Source organism: Babylonia areolata, chromosome 19 (assembly GCF_041734735.1).
Source record: "Babylonia areolata isolate BAREFJ2019XMU chromosome 19, ASM4173473v1, whole genome shotgun sequence".
Lineage (NCBI taxonomy): Eukaryota > Metazoa > Mollusca > Gastropoda > Neogastropoda > Buccinidae > Babylonia > Babylonia areolata.
In genome coordinates, this window is record NC_134894.1 from 45,723,939 (window position 1) to 45,743,567 (window position 19,629).

Consider the following 19,629-nt stretch of genomic DNA (forward strand, 5'->3'; position numbering starts at 1 on the left):
TTTATAGATATACACTTGTACCAAGATAGCACCTTAAAAAAAACAACACACACACACAAAAAAACAGACATTAACATCAAGACCTGAAGGAGCAACATCAACTGATAAATCAATTCATGCACTGCATTTTTCACTGGCAGCGGTGTACATCTACCATTCTTAAAAGAAAGAAAACATGAACAACGGATTTCAAACATGAAACATTTGACACTCAGACTGCGGCAAATTAAATTGGCACGCTTGGTGTGTTTTATATTATTCATTGGATTGGAATGCTCAAAATGCATGTTCACAACCCTCAAGGGCTCCATTATTTTATGTGGTTGGTTCTGTGTATTGCAGTAATTAAGTACTGATATCTAAGACCAATATATATATAAAGAACCATCTATAAAATTTTCAAATTACTGTGAAAATGAATCTTGACAAAACATGGAATGTTACAAGGACAAAGAATATAAATGCTGAACACAACACCTATGTGAGGGTGTGGGTGCATGTGTCATTGTGTATGTGTGTGTGTGTGTGTGTGTGTGTGTGCGTGTGTGTGTGTGCATGTATATATAAGCATGTGCGTGTGTATGTGTGCATGCATGTGCATGTGTGTGAATGCATGTGCATGCATGTGCGTGCATATATGCATGTGTGCATATATGTCTATAATATATGCATGTGTGCACATATGCATGTATGCATGTGTGCATCTGTGTGTGTGCAAGTACACAATATGCATAGCGGACTCTGTGAGTGAGTGTGTGTTTTGATATTTTTCTTTCACATGATATGAACATTATTTCACAACTGACACTCACACACACACACACACATTCATTCGGACGAGACGACAGACCGAGGTCCCGTGTGCAGCATGCACTTACCGCACGTAAAAGAACCCACGGCAACAAAAGGGTTGTTCCTGGCAAAATTCTGTAGAAAAATCCACATCGATAGGAAAAACAAATAAAACTGCATGCAGGAAAAAATACAAAAAAAAAAAGGGTGGCGCTGTAGTGTTGCGACGTGCTCTCCCTGGGGAAAGCAGCCCGAATTTCACACAGAGAAATCTGTTGTGATAAAAAGAAATACATATACAAATACACACACACACACACACACACACACCTGCATACACACCTTCTCTCTCTACCCCTCCCTCTCACATTTCTAACACTGTCCCTTTCCACTCTCAGTCCTCACCACATTCTATGCACTCCCACCCTCCAACATCTACAAATTAAAAAAATTAAAAAATTAAAAAAAACACAAAAAACACAACAAAACAATAACAAAACAAACCAACAACAAAAAAATAACTACAACAACAAAACCCCCAACCTCCAAAACCAACAAGAAAACCCCACACAAGCAAACAGAAAACACCACCAACAAAATAAAACAACAAAAACAATCTACGAGCATGAGGAGTTCGTATTATGCACCCAGTTTGGTTATCAAATATACTTACCATGTCAAACTTGATGCAAACCAGTCCTTTAGATCTGTTTGCTTCCTCTGATCCGCCTATTTTGCATCAGTTTGACATGGGCACAGCTCTGAACTTCAGAAAAACCAACACAGGCTCAACATTCGAGGATTTTTTTTTTTTTCTCAAACAGGGTTGTTTCCCTGTGGAACAGTTTGCCTAACAACGTCATGACTGCACCTTCCATCAACTCCTTTAAGAATCAACTCGACTGCCACTGGAAAAATTTGCTCACCAAAATGTTATTAGGTTGATTAAGACACTTACTGTATTGCTCCATATGCCAGCCACACATGCTGCAAAATATATAGTTCTTATCCACAGAACAACAAACAGTTCTTTTGTAACGGGGGCTCAAATGTGTACAAGGCAAGTCCAGAATATATGACACCATAAGCAGGAGTTTGAAAGTTTTCACATAAGCTTCTTAATACCCAAACCAACAATAAAACCCCAACAAACAGAAAAAACACCAATAAAAAATAAAACAAGAACCACCACAAACAACAAAACCCCAACAAGCAAATAGAAAAAAAAACCCTACCAACAAGTCAAACAACAACCAAAGTTCAGTTCAGTTCAGTTACTCAAGGAGGCGTCAATGTGTTTGGACAAATCCATATACGCTACACCACATCTGCCAAGCAGATGCCTGACCAGCAGTGTAACACAACACGCTTAGTCAGGCCTTGAGGGGGAAAAAAAAAAGAAAGAAAAAAAAGGATACATCATAAAAAAATCTTTCTTCAAAAGTAAAAAGTTTTCACAAAAGCTTCTTGATACGCTGGGTGACAGACTGCATATGGTCAGTGGCGTGATCCAACATGACACCAAAATGTAGGAGTTTGAAAGTTTTCACATTAACACAGGAGTCATGATGGCTGCTGGAAAAAGAGGGCGCTAGCCAGGGGGACAAAGGGGAGGTTACCTACTTCCGGGAGGTTATCAGCCGTTATACTTTCATTTTCTCTGCATAGGCGGATAGTAGTTTGCACAGGACAGGAATGTCAGACCCCTGCCGGAGTCTGCACTAGTTGGGTCACAGTTAAGTATGTGTAATTAAATGTAGGAATTTGAAAGTTTTCACATTAACTTCTGGGCCTAGTTTGCATCAGTTTGACATGGTACAGTACATGACACTAAAGAGAAGGAGTTTGAAAGTCTTCACATAAGCTTCTTGATACCAAAACCAACACCAACCCCCCAAAAAAGCAAACAAAAGAAAAAACACAAACACCAAATAAAACAAAAACAACCAAAGTTGTGTTCAGTTCAGTTCATTTACTCAAGGAAGCATCACTGTGTTCAGACAATTCCATATACACTACACCACATCTGCCAAGCATTTGCCTGACCAGCAGTGTAACCTAATGCACTTAGTCAAGCTTTGAGGGGAAAAAAAGAAAGAAAAAAAAGGTTACATCATAAAAAAAACATTTTTCAAAAGTAAAAAGTTTTCACAAAAGCTTCTTGATATGCTGGGTGACAGACCGCATACTGTCAGTGGCGCGATCCAACATGACACCAAAATGTAGCAGTTTGAAAGTTTTCACATCAACTTCTAGGACTAGTTTGCATCAGTTTGACATGGTACAGTACATGACACTAAAGAGAAGGAGTTTGAAAGTCTTCACATAAGCTTCTTGATACCAAAACCAACACCAACCCCCCAAAAAAGCAAACAGAAGAAAAAACACAAACACCAAATAAAACAACAACAACCAAAGTTGTGTTCAGTTCAGTTCATTTACTCAAGGAAGCGTCACTGTGTTCAGACAAATCCATATACACTACACCACATCTGCCAAGCATTTGCCTGACCAGCAGTGTAACACAACACGCTTAGTCAGGCCTTGAGAGGAAAAAAAAAAGAAAGAAAAAAAAGGATACATCATAAAAAAATCTTTCTTCAAAAGTAAAAAGTTTTCACAAAAGCTTCTTGATACGCTGGGTGACAGACTGCATATGGTCAGTGGCGTGATCCAACATGACACCAAAATGTAGGAGTTTGAAAGTTTTCACATTAACACAGGAGTCATGATGTCTGCCGGAAAAAGAGGGCGCTAGCCAGGGGGACAAAGGGGAGGTTACCTACTTCCGGGAGGTTATCAGCCGTTATACTTTCGTTTTCTCTGCATTGGCGGATAGTAGTTTGCACAGGACAGGAATGTCAGACCCCTGCCGGAGTCTGCACTAGTTGGGTCACAGTTAAGTATGTGTAATTAAATGTAGGAATTTGAAAGTTTTCACATTAACTTCTGGGCCTAGTTTGACATGGTACAGTACATGACACTAAAGAGAAGGAGTTTGAAAGTCTTCACATAAGCTTCTTGATACCAAAACCAACACCAACCCCCCAAAAAAGCAAACAGAAGAAAAAACACAAACACCAAATAAAACAACAACAACCAAAGTTGTGTTCAGTTCAGTTCATTTACTCAAGGAAGCGTCACTGTGTTCAGACAAATCCATATACACTACACCACATCTGCCAAGCATTTGCCTGACCAGCAGTGTAACCTAATGCACTTAGTCAAGCTTTGAGGGGGAAAAAAAGAAAACTTTTTTCAAAAGTAAAAAGTTTTCACAAAAGCTTCTTGATATGCTGGGTGACAGGCCGCATACGGTCAGTGGCGTGATCCAACATGACACCAAAATGTAGGAATTTGAAAGTTTTCACATCAACTTCTAGGACTAGTTTGCATCAGTTTGACATGGTACAGTACATGACACTAAAGTGAAGGAGTTTGAAAGTCTTCACATAAGCTTCTTGATATCAAAACCAACAACAAAACCCCCAAAAAGCAAACAGAAAAAACCCACTAACAACAAATAAAACAACAACCAAAGTTCCGTTCAGTTCAGTTCATTTGCTCAAGGAGGCGTCACTGCGTTCAGACAAATCCATATACACTACACCACATCTGCCAAGCATATGCCTGACCAGCAGTGTAACCCAACGCACTGAGTCAAGCCTTGAGGGGGGGAAAAAAAGAAAAGAAAAAGGATACATCATTTTAATTCATTTCAGTTAAGTTCAAAATACTTTGTCTGCTTAAACCAAAACAGAACATTTCTTTTGGCTCACTCAGAAAAAAAAAAAAGAAGAGTTTTTCACATAAGCTTCTTCATACGCTGGGTGGCGGCCCGCATGCGCTCAGTGGCACGGTCAACGTTGCTGACCATGCCGTCCAGGGCTTCGTTCTGTACCGACACCTCCTCCCCCACCGCACGCGCCATCGACTTCATCTCACCCAGCTTCCGGCACAGCGCCGCCGCCTCTTCTGCGCTCACCTTCTCCTGGGTCTGTTTCTGTGTCGTCTGTTTTCCCCCCACGAGCAGCTGTGCGGACCGGTCGCTGCCGTGTTTAGCCGATCCGATCTGTCCGTGCCCTGGTCTGTGTGTGTGCGTGTGACTCCCCCCCCGAGGTGCAGAGGTGTGAAGATGTCCTTGTGAAGCCAGGATCTTGGTTCTTGAGGATTCTGGGGGGTAGAAAATAAATGTGAGTGTGTGTGTGAGTGTGTGTGTGTGTGTCTGTGTGTGTGTGTGTGTGTGTGTGATAAAATGATGCTATAGTGTGTGTGTGTGTGTGTGTGTGTGTGTGTGTGTGTGTGTGTGTGTGTGTGGTACTGGTAGTTGTAGTGTAGTAGTACAAGTGATGATACATTCCTTTAACATCTTTTTTCATGTGTGTGTGACAAAGTGCTTTGATAGTGTATGTGTAGGCAGAAAAAAAAGTGAATATGTGTGTGTGACGAAGTGATGCTATAGTGTGTGTCTGGTACTAGTAGTTGTAGTGTAGTGGTGCCGGTAGTACTACTTTCCTACAACATCTTTTCACATGTACATGTGTGACAAAGTGCTGTGATCGTGTAAGTGTGCATGTGTCTAGTACTAGCAGTAACGGTAATAATTTCATTTAACATTTTCTTTACATATGTGTGATATTAGACTATTGTTAGTGTGTGTGTGTGTATGTGTGTGTGTGTGTGTGTGTGTGTGTGTGTGTGTGTGTGTGTGTGTGTGTAGTACTAGTAGCAACAGTGATAGTTTCATTTAACATTTTCTTTACATACATGTGATCTTAGACTGTTGATTGTGTGTGTTAATGTGTGTGTGTGTGTGTGTGTGTGTGTGTGTGTGTGTGTGTGTGTGTGTTAGAGAGAGAGAGAGAGAGAGAGAGAGAGAGAGAGAGAGAGAGAGAGAGAGAGCCTTCTATAGGTGAACACAATCAAATCTTTCCTTCCATACTCCCTTCTTTTCTTTTGATTTTTTTCCTTCTCTTTTTTTTGACGCGAATGGATTCTTCCGGCAATGCATTACAGAGTTTTATTGTCTTGATAAATCATTATTCACTCTCATCCTGTCAGATTAAAAAGAAAGAAAGAAAGTCCTCACCAGACTTCTCTATGCAGCACATTGTGATAATTCACCAGTTTATTTGGCATCCTGATCCACAGTTTCAACTCATGCTTTCGACTTAAGGCCTGACACAGTAGTGAAATTTTGACCAAAATCATGATTTTTTGTGATTTTCGTTTTTTTTTTCCATGGAAATCGTCACGACAAATTGCACAAAATGACCTTTTTAGACATGTTTAGTCCAATATCTTTGCATACCATGTCACAGAAAGCCATAAACGTCAAGTTTATTTCATATGTTTTTGTACTACCGTGTCTGGCCTTAACTCACTCAGTACGGCCAGTCCTCTCTTCTCCTCTTCACAGACCCCTCGGATGTCCAGTGGGTGTCTCTATGACCAAACCTTTAGCTTCCGTCGTCAGAATTGTGGTATTCTTTGTCAACATTCACCTCTTCAGTATAAGAGCCTTCCTCTTGCAATATTTTGATGATGGTAATTGGGGTGAAACGCTGTTAACGTCGTCTCTTTCGCCGTTCGCATGGAGAGAGTTAAACCTACATTTGATAGCCCAGAAAGAACTTCCTGACAGTGAAATATATCCACTCTCCCTCACTCACCCTCTCTCCCACCCTCACTCTCTTCCTCCTTTCCTCTCTCTCTCTCTCTCTCTCCCCCCCCCCCCCCCCCCCATCTCTCTCCTTCTCTCTCTCCTCCATCCTCTCTCTCCCCCCCTCTCTCTCCTCCATCCTCTCTCTCCCCCCCTCTCTCTCCTCCATCCTCTCTCCCCCATCCTTTCTCTCCCATCCTCATTCTCCCTCCCACTTCCTCTCTCTCTCTCTCTCTCTCTTTCCCTCTCTCTCTCCCCACTCTCTCACTCCCTCTCTCTCCCTCTCTCTCCCTACTCTCTCACTCCCTCTCCCTCCCTCTCTCTCCCACTCTTTCTCTCTTTCCCACACTCTCTCCCACCCTCACTCTCTTCCATCCATGCACATATATAACAATAAATACACACACATATATATATATATACATATCTATCCCATCCTCACTCTCTGCCTCCCCATCCTCTCTCTCTCTCTCCATCCCTCCTCTTTCTCTCTCTCTCCCACCCTCTCTCTCTCTCTCTCTCACATATATACTAAAATAAAAATCATGAGCATGTAAAAGACCACAGCCACGAACAACTTGACCTAAAGGGCGAAATGCTAATGGGTCGTTAAACTCACCCCTACTACATCATGAGCAACATCAAACACCTCCATACCTCTGCCCGGAATCGCTGTGTCCTCCGGTGGGGGTGGGGTCTGGTAGTCCATGAGGTGCGAGGCCTTTCTCTCCAGCAGACGCAGGACCGGCAGGAGGGCGGAGCTGACGACGGACACGCTGACGTCGGCTCGCCCCGCCACGTGCTTGGTGAGCACCACCTCCCAGGGGCTGATCACGAAGGCCCGGGACAGGTCCATCCATCGGAAGGGGTGCAGGAGGCGCTGGCGAGAGTCCAGCAGCATGAGCCCGCTCTCCGTCACGCGCAGGAAGCTCAGCTTCTGCGGGTGCCACTGGTCCTTGCAGAGCTCGGAGCTCAGCACCTCCAGGTCGTGGTCCGATGAGACTTCGTCTGGTGATGATTACATTAATTTGATTATAGTGTAGCCTGGGTTGGTTTTGTTTGGTTTTTGTTGTCGTTTTCTTGTCTTAATACTGCACCCTCATCCCGACATGTCATCTGATAATGATTACATTAGTATAGCTGTGTTGGTTTTGGTTTTCTGGCTGTTGATTTTTTGTTTGTCTTAATACTGCACCCCTACCCCGACATGTTATATGATAATGAATACATTAGCATAGCTGGGTTTTGTTGTTGTTGGTGGTGGGGTTTTTTGGTTTGTTTTTTTGCCTGAATACTGCACCTCCACCCTGACATGTCATCTGACAATGGTTACTTAAGTTTAGCTGGGTTTTGTTGCTGTTGTTGTTGGTTTTTTGTTGTTGTTTTTTGGCCTTAATACTGCACCCCCACCCAGACATGTCGTCTTATAATGAATAAATTAGTATTGAGATAACTGCTCAAATTACAAATCACCAAATAATTTAGACATGAATAACAGAAATATTTGGTCAACTCAGGAAAAACAGATCATCTGATAATAAATATATTAGTATAGCTGGGGCGTTTTTTCTTTCTCTTTTCTTTTTTGGCTTGTTTTGTTTTTGTTTGAATTGTTTTCCTTAACACTCCACCCACTCCCCATGTTCCATCCCCCTCCCATTCTCCACATGCATTGTGTGCTGAAAAGAATGGATGCACATAATGTTTAAATTACCTTGTGGTGGATGGACCATAAACCATGAGAAGACAAAGAACATAAGTACTGGTATAATTGGTCAAATAACAAATCATCAATTAATCTAAACGTGAATAATCGGTCCAGTAACAGATCATCTGATAATTTATAGTAGTAAACAGAAAATGAATAAAGACACTTGTACTACTACTGGTGTGAGTTGTACAAATGGCTGACAATTTCTTACTCTTATGCCGTCATGGAATGGATGTTCTGGTTTTCTTGTGTTTTTTGTTGTTGTTTTTTCATGTAAGACTGTCATGGATGATGGAATGCAGAAAGCTGTTTGATAAATTGGGGATTAAAATAGTTTGGAGAAATATGGCAATGATCAGACTGATACACAGCATTCCTCACCTGTGATGATCAACACAGACTGTCAAAAAACTTGAAATAACAAAACAGCAAAGAATGACAACTGGACAGAATATTCACATTGTAATATGTACCCTCAATTCATGTTAACTTTTAAAGGAAAAGGACATAAGAAACCTGACACCATTGCAGTAAATACCAAATATATCTATACACAGACATTCAACATCAAACACAAACCTGTCTTCACATGCATATGGATACACACATAAGCACATACCAACCTACCTACCTACCTACCTACCTAGCTACCTACCTACCTATCTATCTATCTATCTATGCAAATACACACCTCCACACCAACACACATCTGTAGATGTATCTACACATATTCATCCAAGAAATTATAAATCATAAAGATCAATAGATCAATTGATTTATCACATTGAAAATAAAAAAAGGGTCCAATCAAACTAAATGAACATAGACTGATAAAGTGACGAAAAACATTGATGAAAGTTCTTAAACTGCTCAGTCAATAATCAGCAAACTTCAGGATTTATTTAACAACAGTGACATGAAAAATAAGAGTTAAAAATATAAAAAAATCATACCTTTGCTGATGTGGACCATCTCCACCTCTTTATACTGCGGAGGCAAGCTCCACTGGCCCAGGTAAGTGTTCAGACCGGAAAGCAGGCGATCAGCTGCATCCAGATCTTCATGCATCTCCATCAGCCGCACACTTGCTCGGGCCAGCTGTCTCCCTTGACCATGCAGGTCCGCTGCAGCTGCTGCCAGTGTGCGCTCTGAATCCTCCGCACTCCGCAACAACTGCTGGCCGATCTGGGTTTGCGTGCCTGGACCTGAGGGCTGCTTTTTTGCTTTGTCCGTGTCCAATAGATTGTGACGTGCAAAATAGTCGAGAGCATTGAATACGCTGTGACGATCAGGCAACGATGAGAACCAATGCACTTTTCCATTGTGAGTTTCCACGGTAACAGCAGGGAAAACCAACATTGATTTTGCTCGCTGGACTTGTTTGATGTCTGTGTACTGTAGCAGTAAATCACCTGGATCATCCCTTGAGGCAGTCACATCCTTTGACTTATTCTGATGATGATCAGCTTGTGCGTTCTGTGTCTCATGTGTTGTGTCTTTGGAATGAAATCTGACAGCAAATGGAGAGCAAGTCAGCATGCCATAAACCCATCGTTGTTGGTCATTGTGGTAGTAGCTGACTTTCCAGCTCCGGATTTTGCAACTCATATTTATGACTGTTCTTCCTTATCTTCTGGAACCTAGAACACAAAAATCAGTTTCAATCAGTGGGTTAATGGTAAACCTGGGGCACTCAGCACAATCATAATTCAATAACTTAAAAGGTATGTACATACTGATATTCCTCTCTATCTGTGTGTGTGTGTGTGTGTGTGTGTGTGTGTGTGTGTGTGTGTGTGTGTGTGTGTGTGTGTAGTGTTGTAATAATGAAGGAAGTACAAGACTTTGAAACAAAGTTCTTGTCAAACTTACCAGAGTAAAACAGGTGCATGCTCTCTCTGTGAATGCTCTAAATAACACTCAGTTAAGTCATCTTTATAACAATGAAACATTACTTATAAATGGTTTATGACTAACTGGAGTAATCTTACACTTGTATGATGATGGATGTGACAGCAAGTGATCAGAACAATCAACTGTCATGACTAATCAGTGACATGATAGTGGATGACATAGTGTATTAGCAGCGTACCTGACTTTCAATACAATGTCTGAACCTGAGAGTGTAGTGGGTTAGATTAGAAACACAGAGTTAACATAGGACATAACCATCCAGTAAAAAGCAAACAGATGTACAGTTGTTTGTAGAACTGTAGAGAAAAACAACAAAGGTGTCCTGTATGCGCCTTAACATCATGCAGCTCGCAACATAAATTGTTTGATCACTTCTGTGAAGCAGATACTGCAGGAATTCTCTCTCTCTCTCTCTCTCTCTCTCTCTCTCTCTCTGTGTGTGTATGCATGTGTGTTTAGCAATGGCGACAGGCTGGAGTTTACTCCCATCAACTCTTTTGCGTCATAGAAAAACAACGCAGCATGTCAATATTTGGATATGACGATTACAGAGGAATAGATAAGATATTTTAAACAAAACAAAACAAAAACAAAGGCTGTATGAGGTATCAGTTCCATGATCAACACAATCAACGTACTTGTACAATCTCTAAATGTTCAATGAAATGGGGCAGAACATTTCAATTTTCATTCACGCTTTTCTTTCTGTCCAGTCGTTTTCTTCGACATTTTAAGTAAACATGAATAAATCAGTACAATATACTGACTAGGTACTTAACTGGTAAACCTAAACTAGACTGGATTAGATATGAAGCTACTTCACCTGGATTTGTTCCGTGATCATAATATGTTTATTTGTTTTTTTTTAGCGGAAATGAAAGTACAAAGAAAGGAACACAACTTCCATTGCATGGAAAAAGTAGACCAAAAGTGTTGTGTCCCTTGAAACACACACACACACACACACACACACACACACACACTCTCTCTCTCTCTCTCTCTCTCTCTCTCTCTCTCCAACCTTTATTAAGCAAAGCTAGACATGCCAATGGGAGAAACTGCATGGCAATTTGCACCATGACAAACAAAAAACAGATTTCATGATTATTGATTTTATGGATGTGCTTCCCGGTGTGGTAAAAAGACGAAATAACGACCTTATCTTTTAGTTATGTCCCTTTAGTCGGTATTTTGTAAACAACCTTTGGGTCTGCGGAAGTTTTTAGTGGTGAAGCATTTTAGATTTTACTTATGTCAGGATATCGCACATTTTGATAAAATGAGAAGATCAATCGTTTAGCTTTTCCTTCTAGTTCTCCGTAATTTCGTGGAATATGTACGTGAATTGTTATTATCATATGATATCATTTCATATTAAGTGTCACGGCTTTTAGTTTTAGGCTTTATCAGCCTTTTGCCTTATCAATTTGGACTTTTTATTTATTCTTTTTTTTTCTTCTTCTTTTTTTTTTTTAACTGAGTGCGCAGTTACTTATGTAATGGCTAGCTTCCTATGGATAAATTAACTTGGAATCCATAATCCTTCAAGTCTTTATCTGATAATTTTTTTAAACTATAAAGTGTTCCTGCAGTGACAATGTTGCTGTGCAGATTATTCCAGAAGTTAACAACCCTGTTAAAAAAAAAAAAAGTATGCAAAAAAGGTTTGATTTGGTGTATGTCTTCATTAGTTTTAGTGGGTGTCCCCTAGTATGACTACTGCCCTTTAGAGTGAAAAGTTTTTGTTTTTAAAAAAATTAAAAAATTTTGAGTGAAAAGATTTTGTTTTTGTTTTTTGAAAAGATTAGTGTAATCCATTCAGTCAAATGAAACATGTATGCAGTGTGTACTCCAAAGATTATGATAGTTTATATTATGTTGTTGTTTTGATTTTTTTTTTTTTTTTTTTTTTTTTTTTTACTCCAAAGATAATTACTTCCATTATTTCAGTGTAGTGTTGTTCTAGTAGTCTGGAAAGTGGAGTGATGCAGCTAGGCCAATGAATGAAAGGCTGAGAGTTAGAAGGAGCACTCTTGAATTTTTTTTCTTGATACTATTTTAGTACTTTCTATACCATATGAAGTCTTTGACGATGAGATGTTGATAAAAGAGCTGTGGACAGTGTATTTGATTTTTTTTTTTTTTCATTATTAATGGAAAATCTCAAGTAAAATTGCTACAAACATAATATCAGGGAAAATTATTATGCTTTCAAGATAAGACAAGATTTTTTTTTTTCACTTTTTTGTACAAGTTTATCTAATTCATCATGAATGTTTGATCCACAAGGCATGTTCAGATCCAGGGCCACTTTTCTGCAATAGTCTATGTATTGTAACATGCTTATCTTGGCTCAAGTTTATTTAAAACTTTTTTTTTCTTTTTTTTTAATGAACAATTCAGCAAGGGACACAGTCGGCTTAACTGCCTGCCCACAGTGAGAGAGCTCAGAATGTAATCCGCTGACCTAACAGATGGAAGAACTTCATGGCAAGATCTCTCCCTACTGCAGATATGTCAGTGTCTGACCAGCTGACGTAAGATGAATTCTTTCACAAGACCTCTCCCTCATTACCGTCTGTGGAGGTATCTGCCTCGCCCCGTCAGTGACAGTGGCTTTCTTTCGGTCATCAGGCAGCTGCAGACAGTGTGTCTAGAGAGGAGCCTGGTCGATGGGTCATTCTTTTCTGTGGATGGACTTAACACTTTTATCATTAGTCATCAGCGACGTCTTCACACGAGTCGGAGAGCATGCCTGGAGCATAAACTGAAGACAGGTAAAAGAATTTCTTTTGTAATAATGCATAATTTTTCTCTGGCACGGTATCAAGTACCAGTGCTGCTCAAAGTGCCTTGCATCATCCAGTTGAATATAAACATGCCTTAAAATCATTTTTTACTTTTTTTTGTCCAAAAGACTGTATACCTGTATTAAACTTTTAAAGCTGTTTTCTTGGTGAGGCTGGTACTTCATTCACATGCTGTTTTTGTTAAGTTTTGTTTTCTTCAGTCTCTTGTCTGATTTTTAACCAAATTAATCAGATCCTGAGACTGAATAATACAGCACAAATTTAATCCCTAATGCAGTAGATAAAACGCACACAGGATTATATAGTACCTGAGGCATTCATTATGAGTCTCTTTGCACAGACAAACATTCATCTTCCTGGGTTATTATGCTGAGTTGATAATTTTTAAAAATGTGCAATATTATTGTTCATTTATTATATTAATTATTATGCATGGTTATTCAGAATGTTATGTCAGATCCGACTGACTAACATTGGAAAAAATGTCCACAAGATCATCCTATTGTATCCTTTAATCAGTTTTGCAAGTAAATAATCATGATAATGATTGTTAATAAAGATTAGTAAAGATTAATTACAGGCATTGAGGACTGTTTGTATTTACAGTTATATTAACAATAACAGTCAAGATGATTGATAAATACTGTTACAGGCATTGAGGACTGTTTCTGTTTGCTGGGTGTGGAGCCGGATTGCTCTGACCAGGAACTGAAGAAAGCCTACCTGCAGAAAGCCAAAACCTACCACCCTGATTCCTCCTCTCCCTCCGCCGACCCCTACAAGTTCAGTCAGGTCAAGGACGCTTACAAGGCTGTCCTGGTTGGTATACTATTTCTATACTTTACAAGGAAAGAAAGAGATAAAATGTGTTAGTGTGTGTGTGTGTGTGTTTGTGTGTGTGTACATGTTTGTATGTGTGTACGTGTGTGTGTTGTGTAGGTGCACTTATGTGTTCTTTGTGTCTTTCTGTAACTAGTGTATGCTCTAATGTTTTCTAATGATTAGTATTTTGCATCAAGCTCTTTAAGATTGTGCCAAACCATTGTTTTAATTAATGATATATATCATGATTTGTGAGACTGAGAGAGAGCATCGATGATGGAGAGACTAACTTATTTTTCATGTCTGTCATGTAGTGAGTGCAGTCAGAACACACTTTTCCATATTTTAGTGTTTTTTTTATGTGTTGTGCATGCGCTTGCTTTCATAAGTGTATAATGTGTGATATGTAAATGTATTTTGTGTGCATATACTTGAACAAGTAAATGCATGTACACACACATAAATGATGTCTAACTAAAATCACAGAAAGCTGTAAAGTATAGCAAAACAAACTGCACCTCAAATGCTGTTGGCCGCCACTCTGTCTCTGGGCTTGCATTTGGAATGAGCTCCCTCCTTCACTATGTCATGTCTCTGCACTCAGCTTTTTCAAGTCTGGCCTTAAACTTAAAGCCCACCTCTTCCCAAGATAGCCTAGCCTCCCCCTGCCTCTTCCTTGTTTTCAGGTATTTTGTTGTTGTTTTCCCAGTTTAGAGTTGTGCATGCTTGTGACTAACTGGTGTGAACGCTTTGATTTGTCTCTGCACAAGAAACAGCACTATATAGATACTAATTATTGTTATTATTATTATATGGGCACAGTAATTGTGTAAAAGAACTCCTGTCCATTCCAGGAGCACAGAAAAGGCCGTGAGCTGAAGGAGGAGGAGGAGGAGGATGCAGGCATCATTTTTGACATCAAGCATACTGCCCCACAGCATCGACAGTACCTGGAGTTTGAGGTAAAGTGCTGCCACAGTGCCAGTGATTTCTATATATCAGTTGTCAAGTTTTTGTGTTTTTCCTTATTTCTGTAAAGAACTACCAGTCATTGCTATATATATATATTATTTTTTATATACTGTAAAGCTCAGTCTGTAAGCTGCTACTCTGCTACCTCTGCGGCTTATACAATGATGCGGCTTATTTGAGGATTTTAACAATCCCAGGAGTGTCACGTTCTTGTCTGTCAGTATCAACTGTCCTTTCAAAGTGGCACTGCGTGTCGAGTGGGAAACTTGGATGACAAGTGGTGAAAAGTCCTTCACCAAAACTGGCCATTTACGATAAGCAAGCTTTGCTGAAGTCTGTCATTGGATCCCGACAGCATGGGGAAAAGTAAAGCAGTCCTCCATTATCAATGGATTTCGTAAGGCTGGACTGTGTGCTGCAGCAGACGACAGTGCAAGCGACAAATCAGCAGCGACCTCCACCTTGTGTTCATGTTCATCAAGTGAAAGTGAGGCTGAAGTCAGAGACAAGATGGCGGAGGAAGCTGTGCTGGTTCTCTTCAACTCGGACACTGAAGGACGACGTTGAATAAATGTGACTATCCCAAAATTATGGATCTTATTTTCATTGTTTTTTGGGGGGGGTTTTCTGGCGCTAGCAGTATTTTCGCTTGCTTTTCTTTGTGTTGTTTCCGCTTGTGTTTATTTCATAACCTACAGTATTAACAGCTTTTCTGTATTATCGGTATGTGTTCTGGTACCGGTAATAAATGCGACTTATAAGCCAGTGCGGCTTATGTGTGTATAAAGTTCAGTTTCTTTTTCGGATTTAGTGAGTGCGGCTTATATACCAGTGCGCTCAATAGATCGAACTTTACAGTATTATATATATATAAATATGTATATATATTGAGAGAGAGAGAGAGAGAGATCAGTCAACAGTGTTTTGAGTGATTTTCCCTTTTTCTTTTGAAAAAAAGGTGGGTTTTTTTTTCCCCCTTAATGTGAAAAGTGTCATAAAAACCCAAGCATATTTACAAAAAGTGAAATAAACAGATGTTTGATTAGACTCTCTGTCCTTGTCTTTGTGAATTTGAAGGATGTTATTTTCTATTGAAACTTAATGTGTGCTCATTATAAAATGTAGATGAAAAAAAACAGGCAAAACCTGGAATGAAATCAGCTGTCTAGCTCAAGACTGAAATAACTGTATAAGATTTGTTGGTACCTTATGCTCCAGATGGAGTGAAGAGGATTAACAAACTAATTATGAAATGTGTTGCATAAAAATAGACAACAGTGTAACAGCTAAATAACTTACCAACTAATCAAGTAAGTAAAGTTAGATCAACTGACAAAAACAAATGAACTGGTTGGAACAAAGGTCAGCTGTAAAAAAACCAACAACAAAAAAACAACAGCAGCAAAAAACATCAAACAAACAAAACAGAAAACTCATATTCTTGTTCTTGACCCTCGTATAAGATTTGCTGTCATAATCATATACTGTGCCATGTCAAACACTAAAAAAGGTTGTGACAAGACAGAGCACAACCTCATAGACTTACTAGTCTAGTCAGCCATTGGCCAAGGAAATGCATCAGTCTGACATGGTAAGTATGTTTACCAAACATGGAGTACACTAGTGTAATACAGATCCAAACCCCCTTTTTATATATTTTTTTCATTGCATTTCATTTTCGCTCTCTGTGGTTTTCGGAGTGATGGCCTAGAGGTAATGCGTCCACCTAGGAAGCGAGAAAATCTGAGCGCGCTGGTTTGAATCATGGCTCGGCCGCCGATATTTTCTCCCCCTCCACTAGACCTTGAGTGGTGGTCTGGACGCTAGTCATTCGGATGAGACGATAAACCGAGGTCCCGTGTGCAGCATGCACTTAGTGTACGTAAAAGAACCCACGGCAACAAGAGGGTTGTTCCTGGCAAAATTCTATAGAAAAATCCACTTCGATAGGGAAAACAAATGAAACTGCACGCAGGAAAAAATGCAAAAAAATGGGTGGCACTGTATTATAGCGACGCGCTCTCCCTGGGGAGAGCAGTCCGAATTTCACACTGGGAAATCTGTTGTGATAAAAAGAAATACAAATACAAATATACATATACTTGATGACCTGTAAATTGCTGTGGCAGAATTGATTAGATGTTAAACTTCTGATCCAGTGTTCACCACCAGTGATAGGGTTCAAGGCATGATGTTGTGTTCTTGGGAAAGGCACTTTACTCTGATTTTCACTACCCCACCCAGGTGTGAACGGGAACCTGATTTCAGTCAGGGAGAGTTAAAATGTCGGAAGGAGAGGTTAAGACCCCGCCTTCCAGTGCTGAGCCCTAATGGCTGTAACTATGGAACCTTTAACCTTTCACCTTAAACCCATCTATGCCTGCCTGTGTGTGCAGGGGGTAGGCTTTGGGACCCCCTCCCAGCGACAGCGGCAGTACCAGCAGCACCGTGTGGCCCGTGTGACGGAGAACGTATTTCAGCACCGCATCCAGCGACATGCTGCCGAGACAGAGGACGCTGTGGTGGTCAGAGACAAACAGCAGGCCAAGAAAGCTGTCATCAGGTGGCAGAACTCGCATGAGCACACATGAACCTGCATGCACACTGTTCACACATACACACACTCTTGCACTATTTTAATGACTGCTAATTCTGAAACAGAACACTGCAGTGGTCAGACAGCAAGCCCAGAAAAGAATCATCAAGTGATGGAATGCATTTGTTAAATATTCACAGAAGTGCAAGTCCATGCATGTGCAGACACACACGAACACACATACACCAACACTAACACTGTGTCTCTCTCTTTCTTACACATGGTGTTGCACAGTGACCTGTTTAAAACTGTCTGTGAAAACGTTATCCTGTATGATAATTTGGTGAGGTTTTCACACCTTTGCATAAGCTGACAATCTTACACAAGACAACAGGTTTAAGCTTCCACATGTTCACAATTCTCCTTGCTCATCCACAGCAACGCGATGGATCGCATCGTGGAAGACTTGATTCAAGAGTCAATGAAACGAGGTGACTTCAACAATCTGCCAGGTCATGGTAAGCCGCTGGCTCACACAGCCCACAACCCCTTCGTGGATGTGACCACGCACAATCTGAACAAGATCCTGGTCAACAACGGCTTCGCTCCTGAGTGGATCATGCTGCAGTCAGAAATTAGGTGAGGTGACCAGGGGTCTTCATCCCAGATCTGAATGAAGAATGAGACATGACAGAGGGAAGCTCAGGGAAAGGGTGCATGCAGATGATCTGATTTGTTGAACATTAGAAATTTGAAAGAAAACAAAGCTGAGGCGCATTTTAGAAAGCATACTCATCTATTGCACAAAAAGGATACAAATCTCACAGAAGATGTGTACAGCTGAAAAAGTAATTCTCAGTTGTGACTGTAGTTCAGCAGTTCTCACTTGTCACTGTATTTACAATGTCCTCATTAAATTGCCTTCCCCACATGCCTCAGTTCAGATGACGACATTAAGAAAAAAAACTTCTCTCTTTTTTTGATCTCAGAAAAGAGATTCACCAAGCCCGACAGACGCTAGCGCTGACCCACACACGACTAAAGGAGCCCCGGTCGCCCACAGACAAGAAGGCATGGCATGCCGCCCTGGACAAGTTCAGTCACCAGATCAGCGAGGTGAACATCAAGATCCACAAGTTCAACCTCATTGTGCCCTTCCTGAAGAAGCAGAAGATGCCGTACAGCAAGGACAGGGAAGTGGAAAGAGTGCTGAGCTGTGTGGAACAGTACCTGCCGGAGAACCCTGAAGAGCATGTGGTGTGGGACGTGTCCATGTCCAAGATTCCTTCTTTGCCTTCCCTTCAAGAAGCTGTTGACTGGAAACAGGTCTGGAGGGACATCAGAAATGTGTTTAAGTCATCAAATGATGAGAAACAGAGGGAATTTTGATGTTTTGTTTAGTGGGGTGCTTAAAAAATGTCTTTCAAAGCCAAGGGAATCTTGAGGGATTGTTATGTGGAATGGACATGGAAAAGAAGTAATGACATTAAGAAGTATTGGTGGTTTGATTTCTGAGTGATTGGTTTTGAGATGGAGACAAGTGAACCAATTTTGACAAAGTATGTCACTGTGAGTTACATATTTAATTAAATAGTATGATTGTGTGTGTGTGTGTGTGTGTGCATACACACATGTGTTTTGATGCTGGATCTACAGATGATAATTTATTAGTGACTGTTACCTTGCATATGTCAGTGTTTAGTGTTTGTGTGAGAGTGTGTGTGTTCATTGAATATTTTGGCTTTATTTTGTTTTATTTTATTTTATTTCATTTTATTGTGTTTTTTTTGTGTTTTTTTTTTTTTTACGTACCAGTATTTTGAAAATAAATGCATAGTTTCATTTAAGGGTGTGTCTGATTTGTAAAGCCAATAAAAGATCTAAAACATGCCCAGTCTTTTGGCAAAATGTGTTGGGTCATCTGCTTAAGCAATTTCCTGATGTATCAAGTAACAGGCTGAACATGGTTCAGTTCTGTGTCACAAAAAAGTGTAGCGAACGGAATAATCTGAGATCTGTGATAATGTATGAAATATATATTGATTTATTATGATTATTGTTTTAGGTTTATATGTGTATCTTTCTTATTATATTTTGTGCACACATGAGTGTCATTTTGGAGAGTGAATTACAAATGAATTTAATGCAGACAGTCATGTGTTCTCTTTGTTAGTGTGGATGTGCACATGCATGATTGTGTGGGTGAGAGAGACATACAACTTCAAATCTTTTTTTTTATTTATTTTTTTTTTTAACGTGGTTCTTTTAGTTTACACAACAAGAACTATAATCAGTTGTAGCTGTGTATTAACTGAGGACGGAGAAATAGAGACAGAAGATGTGTGGAGAATAATGGGACAAGGTTGTCCCATTAGGTAAGCCTGGAATTCTCTGACAGAACAAGATTTTA

The 19,629-nt window shown here is 40.1% G+C and overlaps 2 protein-coding genes across 3 annotated transcripts; one reads left to right on the forward strand and one right to left on the reverse strand.

Annotated features, from left to right (window-relative positions):
- Positions 1-4,039: 4,039 nt before the first annotated feature.
- On the reverse strand, positions 4,040-10,999 carry LOC143293766 (synaptosomal-associated protein 47-like). The gene is made up of 4 exons (XM_076604985.1): positions 10,903-10,999; positions 9,119-9,805; positions 7,112-7,462; positions 4,040-4,965 (listed from the first exon to the last, which is right to left on the reverse strand). Exons 2-4 carry the CDS (start codon positions 9,771-9,773, stop codon positions 4,598-4,600), a joined length of 1,374 nt encoding a protein of 457 aa, XP_076461100.1. The 5' UTR covers positions 9,774-9,805; positions 10,903-10,999; the 3' UTR covers positions 4,040-4,597.
- A 257-nt stretch (positions 11,000-11,256) lies between these two features.
- Positions 11,257-19,363, forward strand: LOC143294334 (dnaJ homolog subfamily C member 28-like). Of its 2 annotated transcripts, none has more exons than XM_076605787.1 (7): positions 11,257-11,307; positions 12,483-12,856; positions 13,542-13,708; positions 14,566-14,673; positions 17,080-17,246; positions 17,658-17,858; positions 18,209-19,363. In XM_076605787.1, exons 2-7 carry the CDS (start codon positions 12,622-12,624, stop codon positions 18,606-18,608), a joined length of 1,278 nt encoding a protein of 425 aa, XP_076461902.1. In that variant the 5' UTR covers positions 11,257-11,307; positions 12,483-12,621; the 3' UTR covers positions 18,609-19,363. The 2 variants fall into 2 exon arrangements, with proteins under 2 accessions (XP_076461902.1, XP_076461901.1); XM_076605786.1 differs by having other exon boundaries at positions 11,282-11,415.
- The last annotated feature ends 266 nt before the right edge of the window (positions 19,364-19,629 follow it).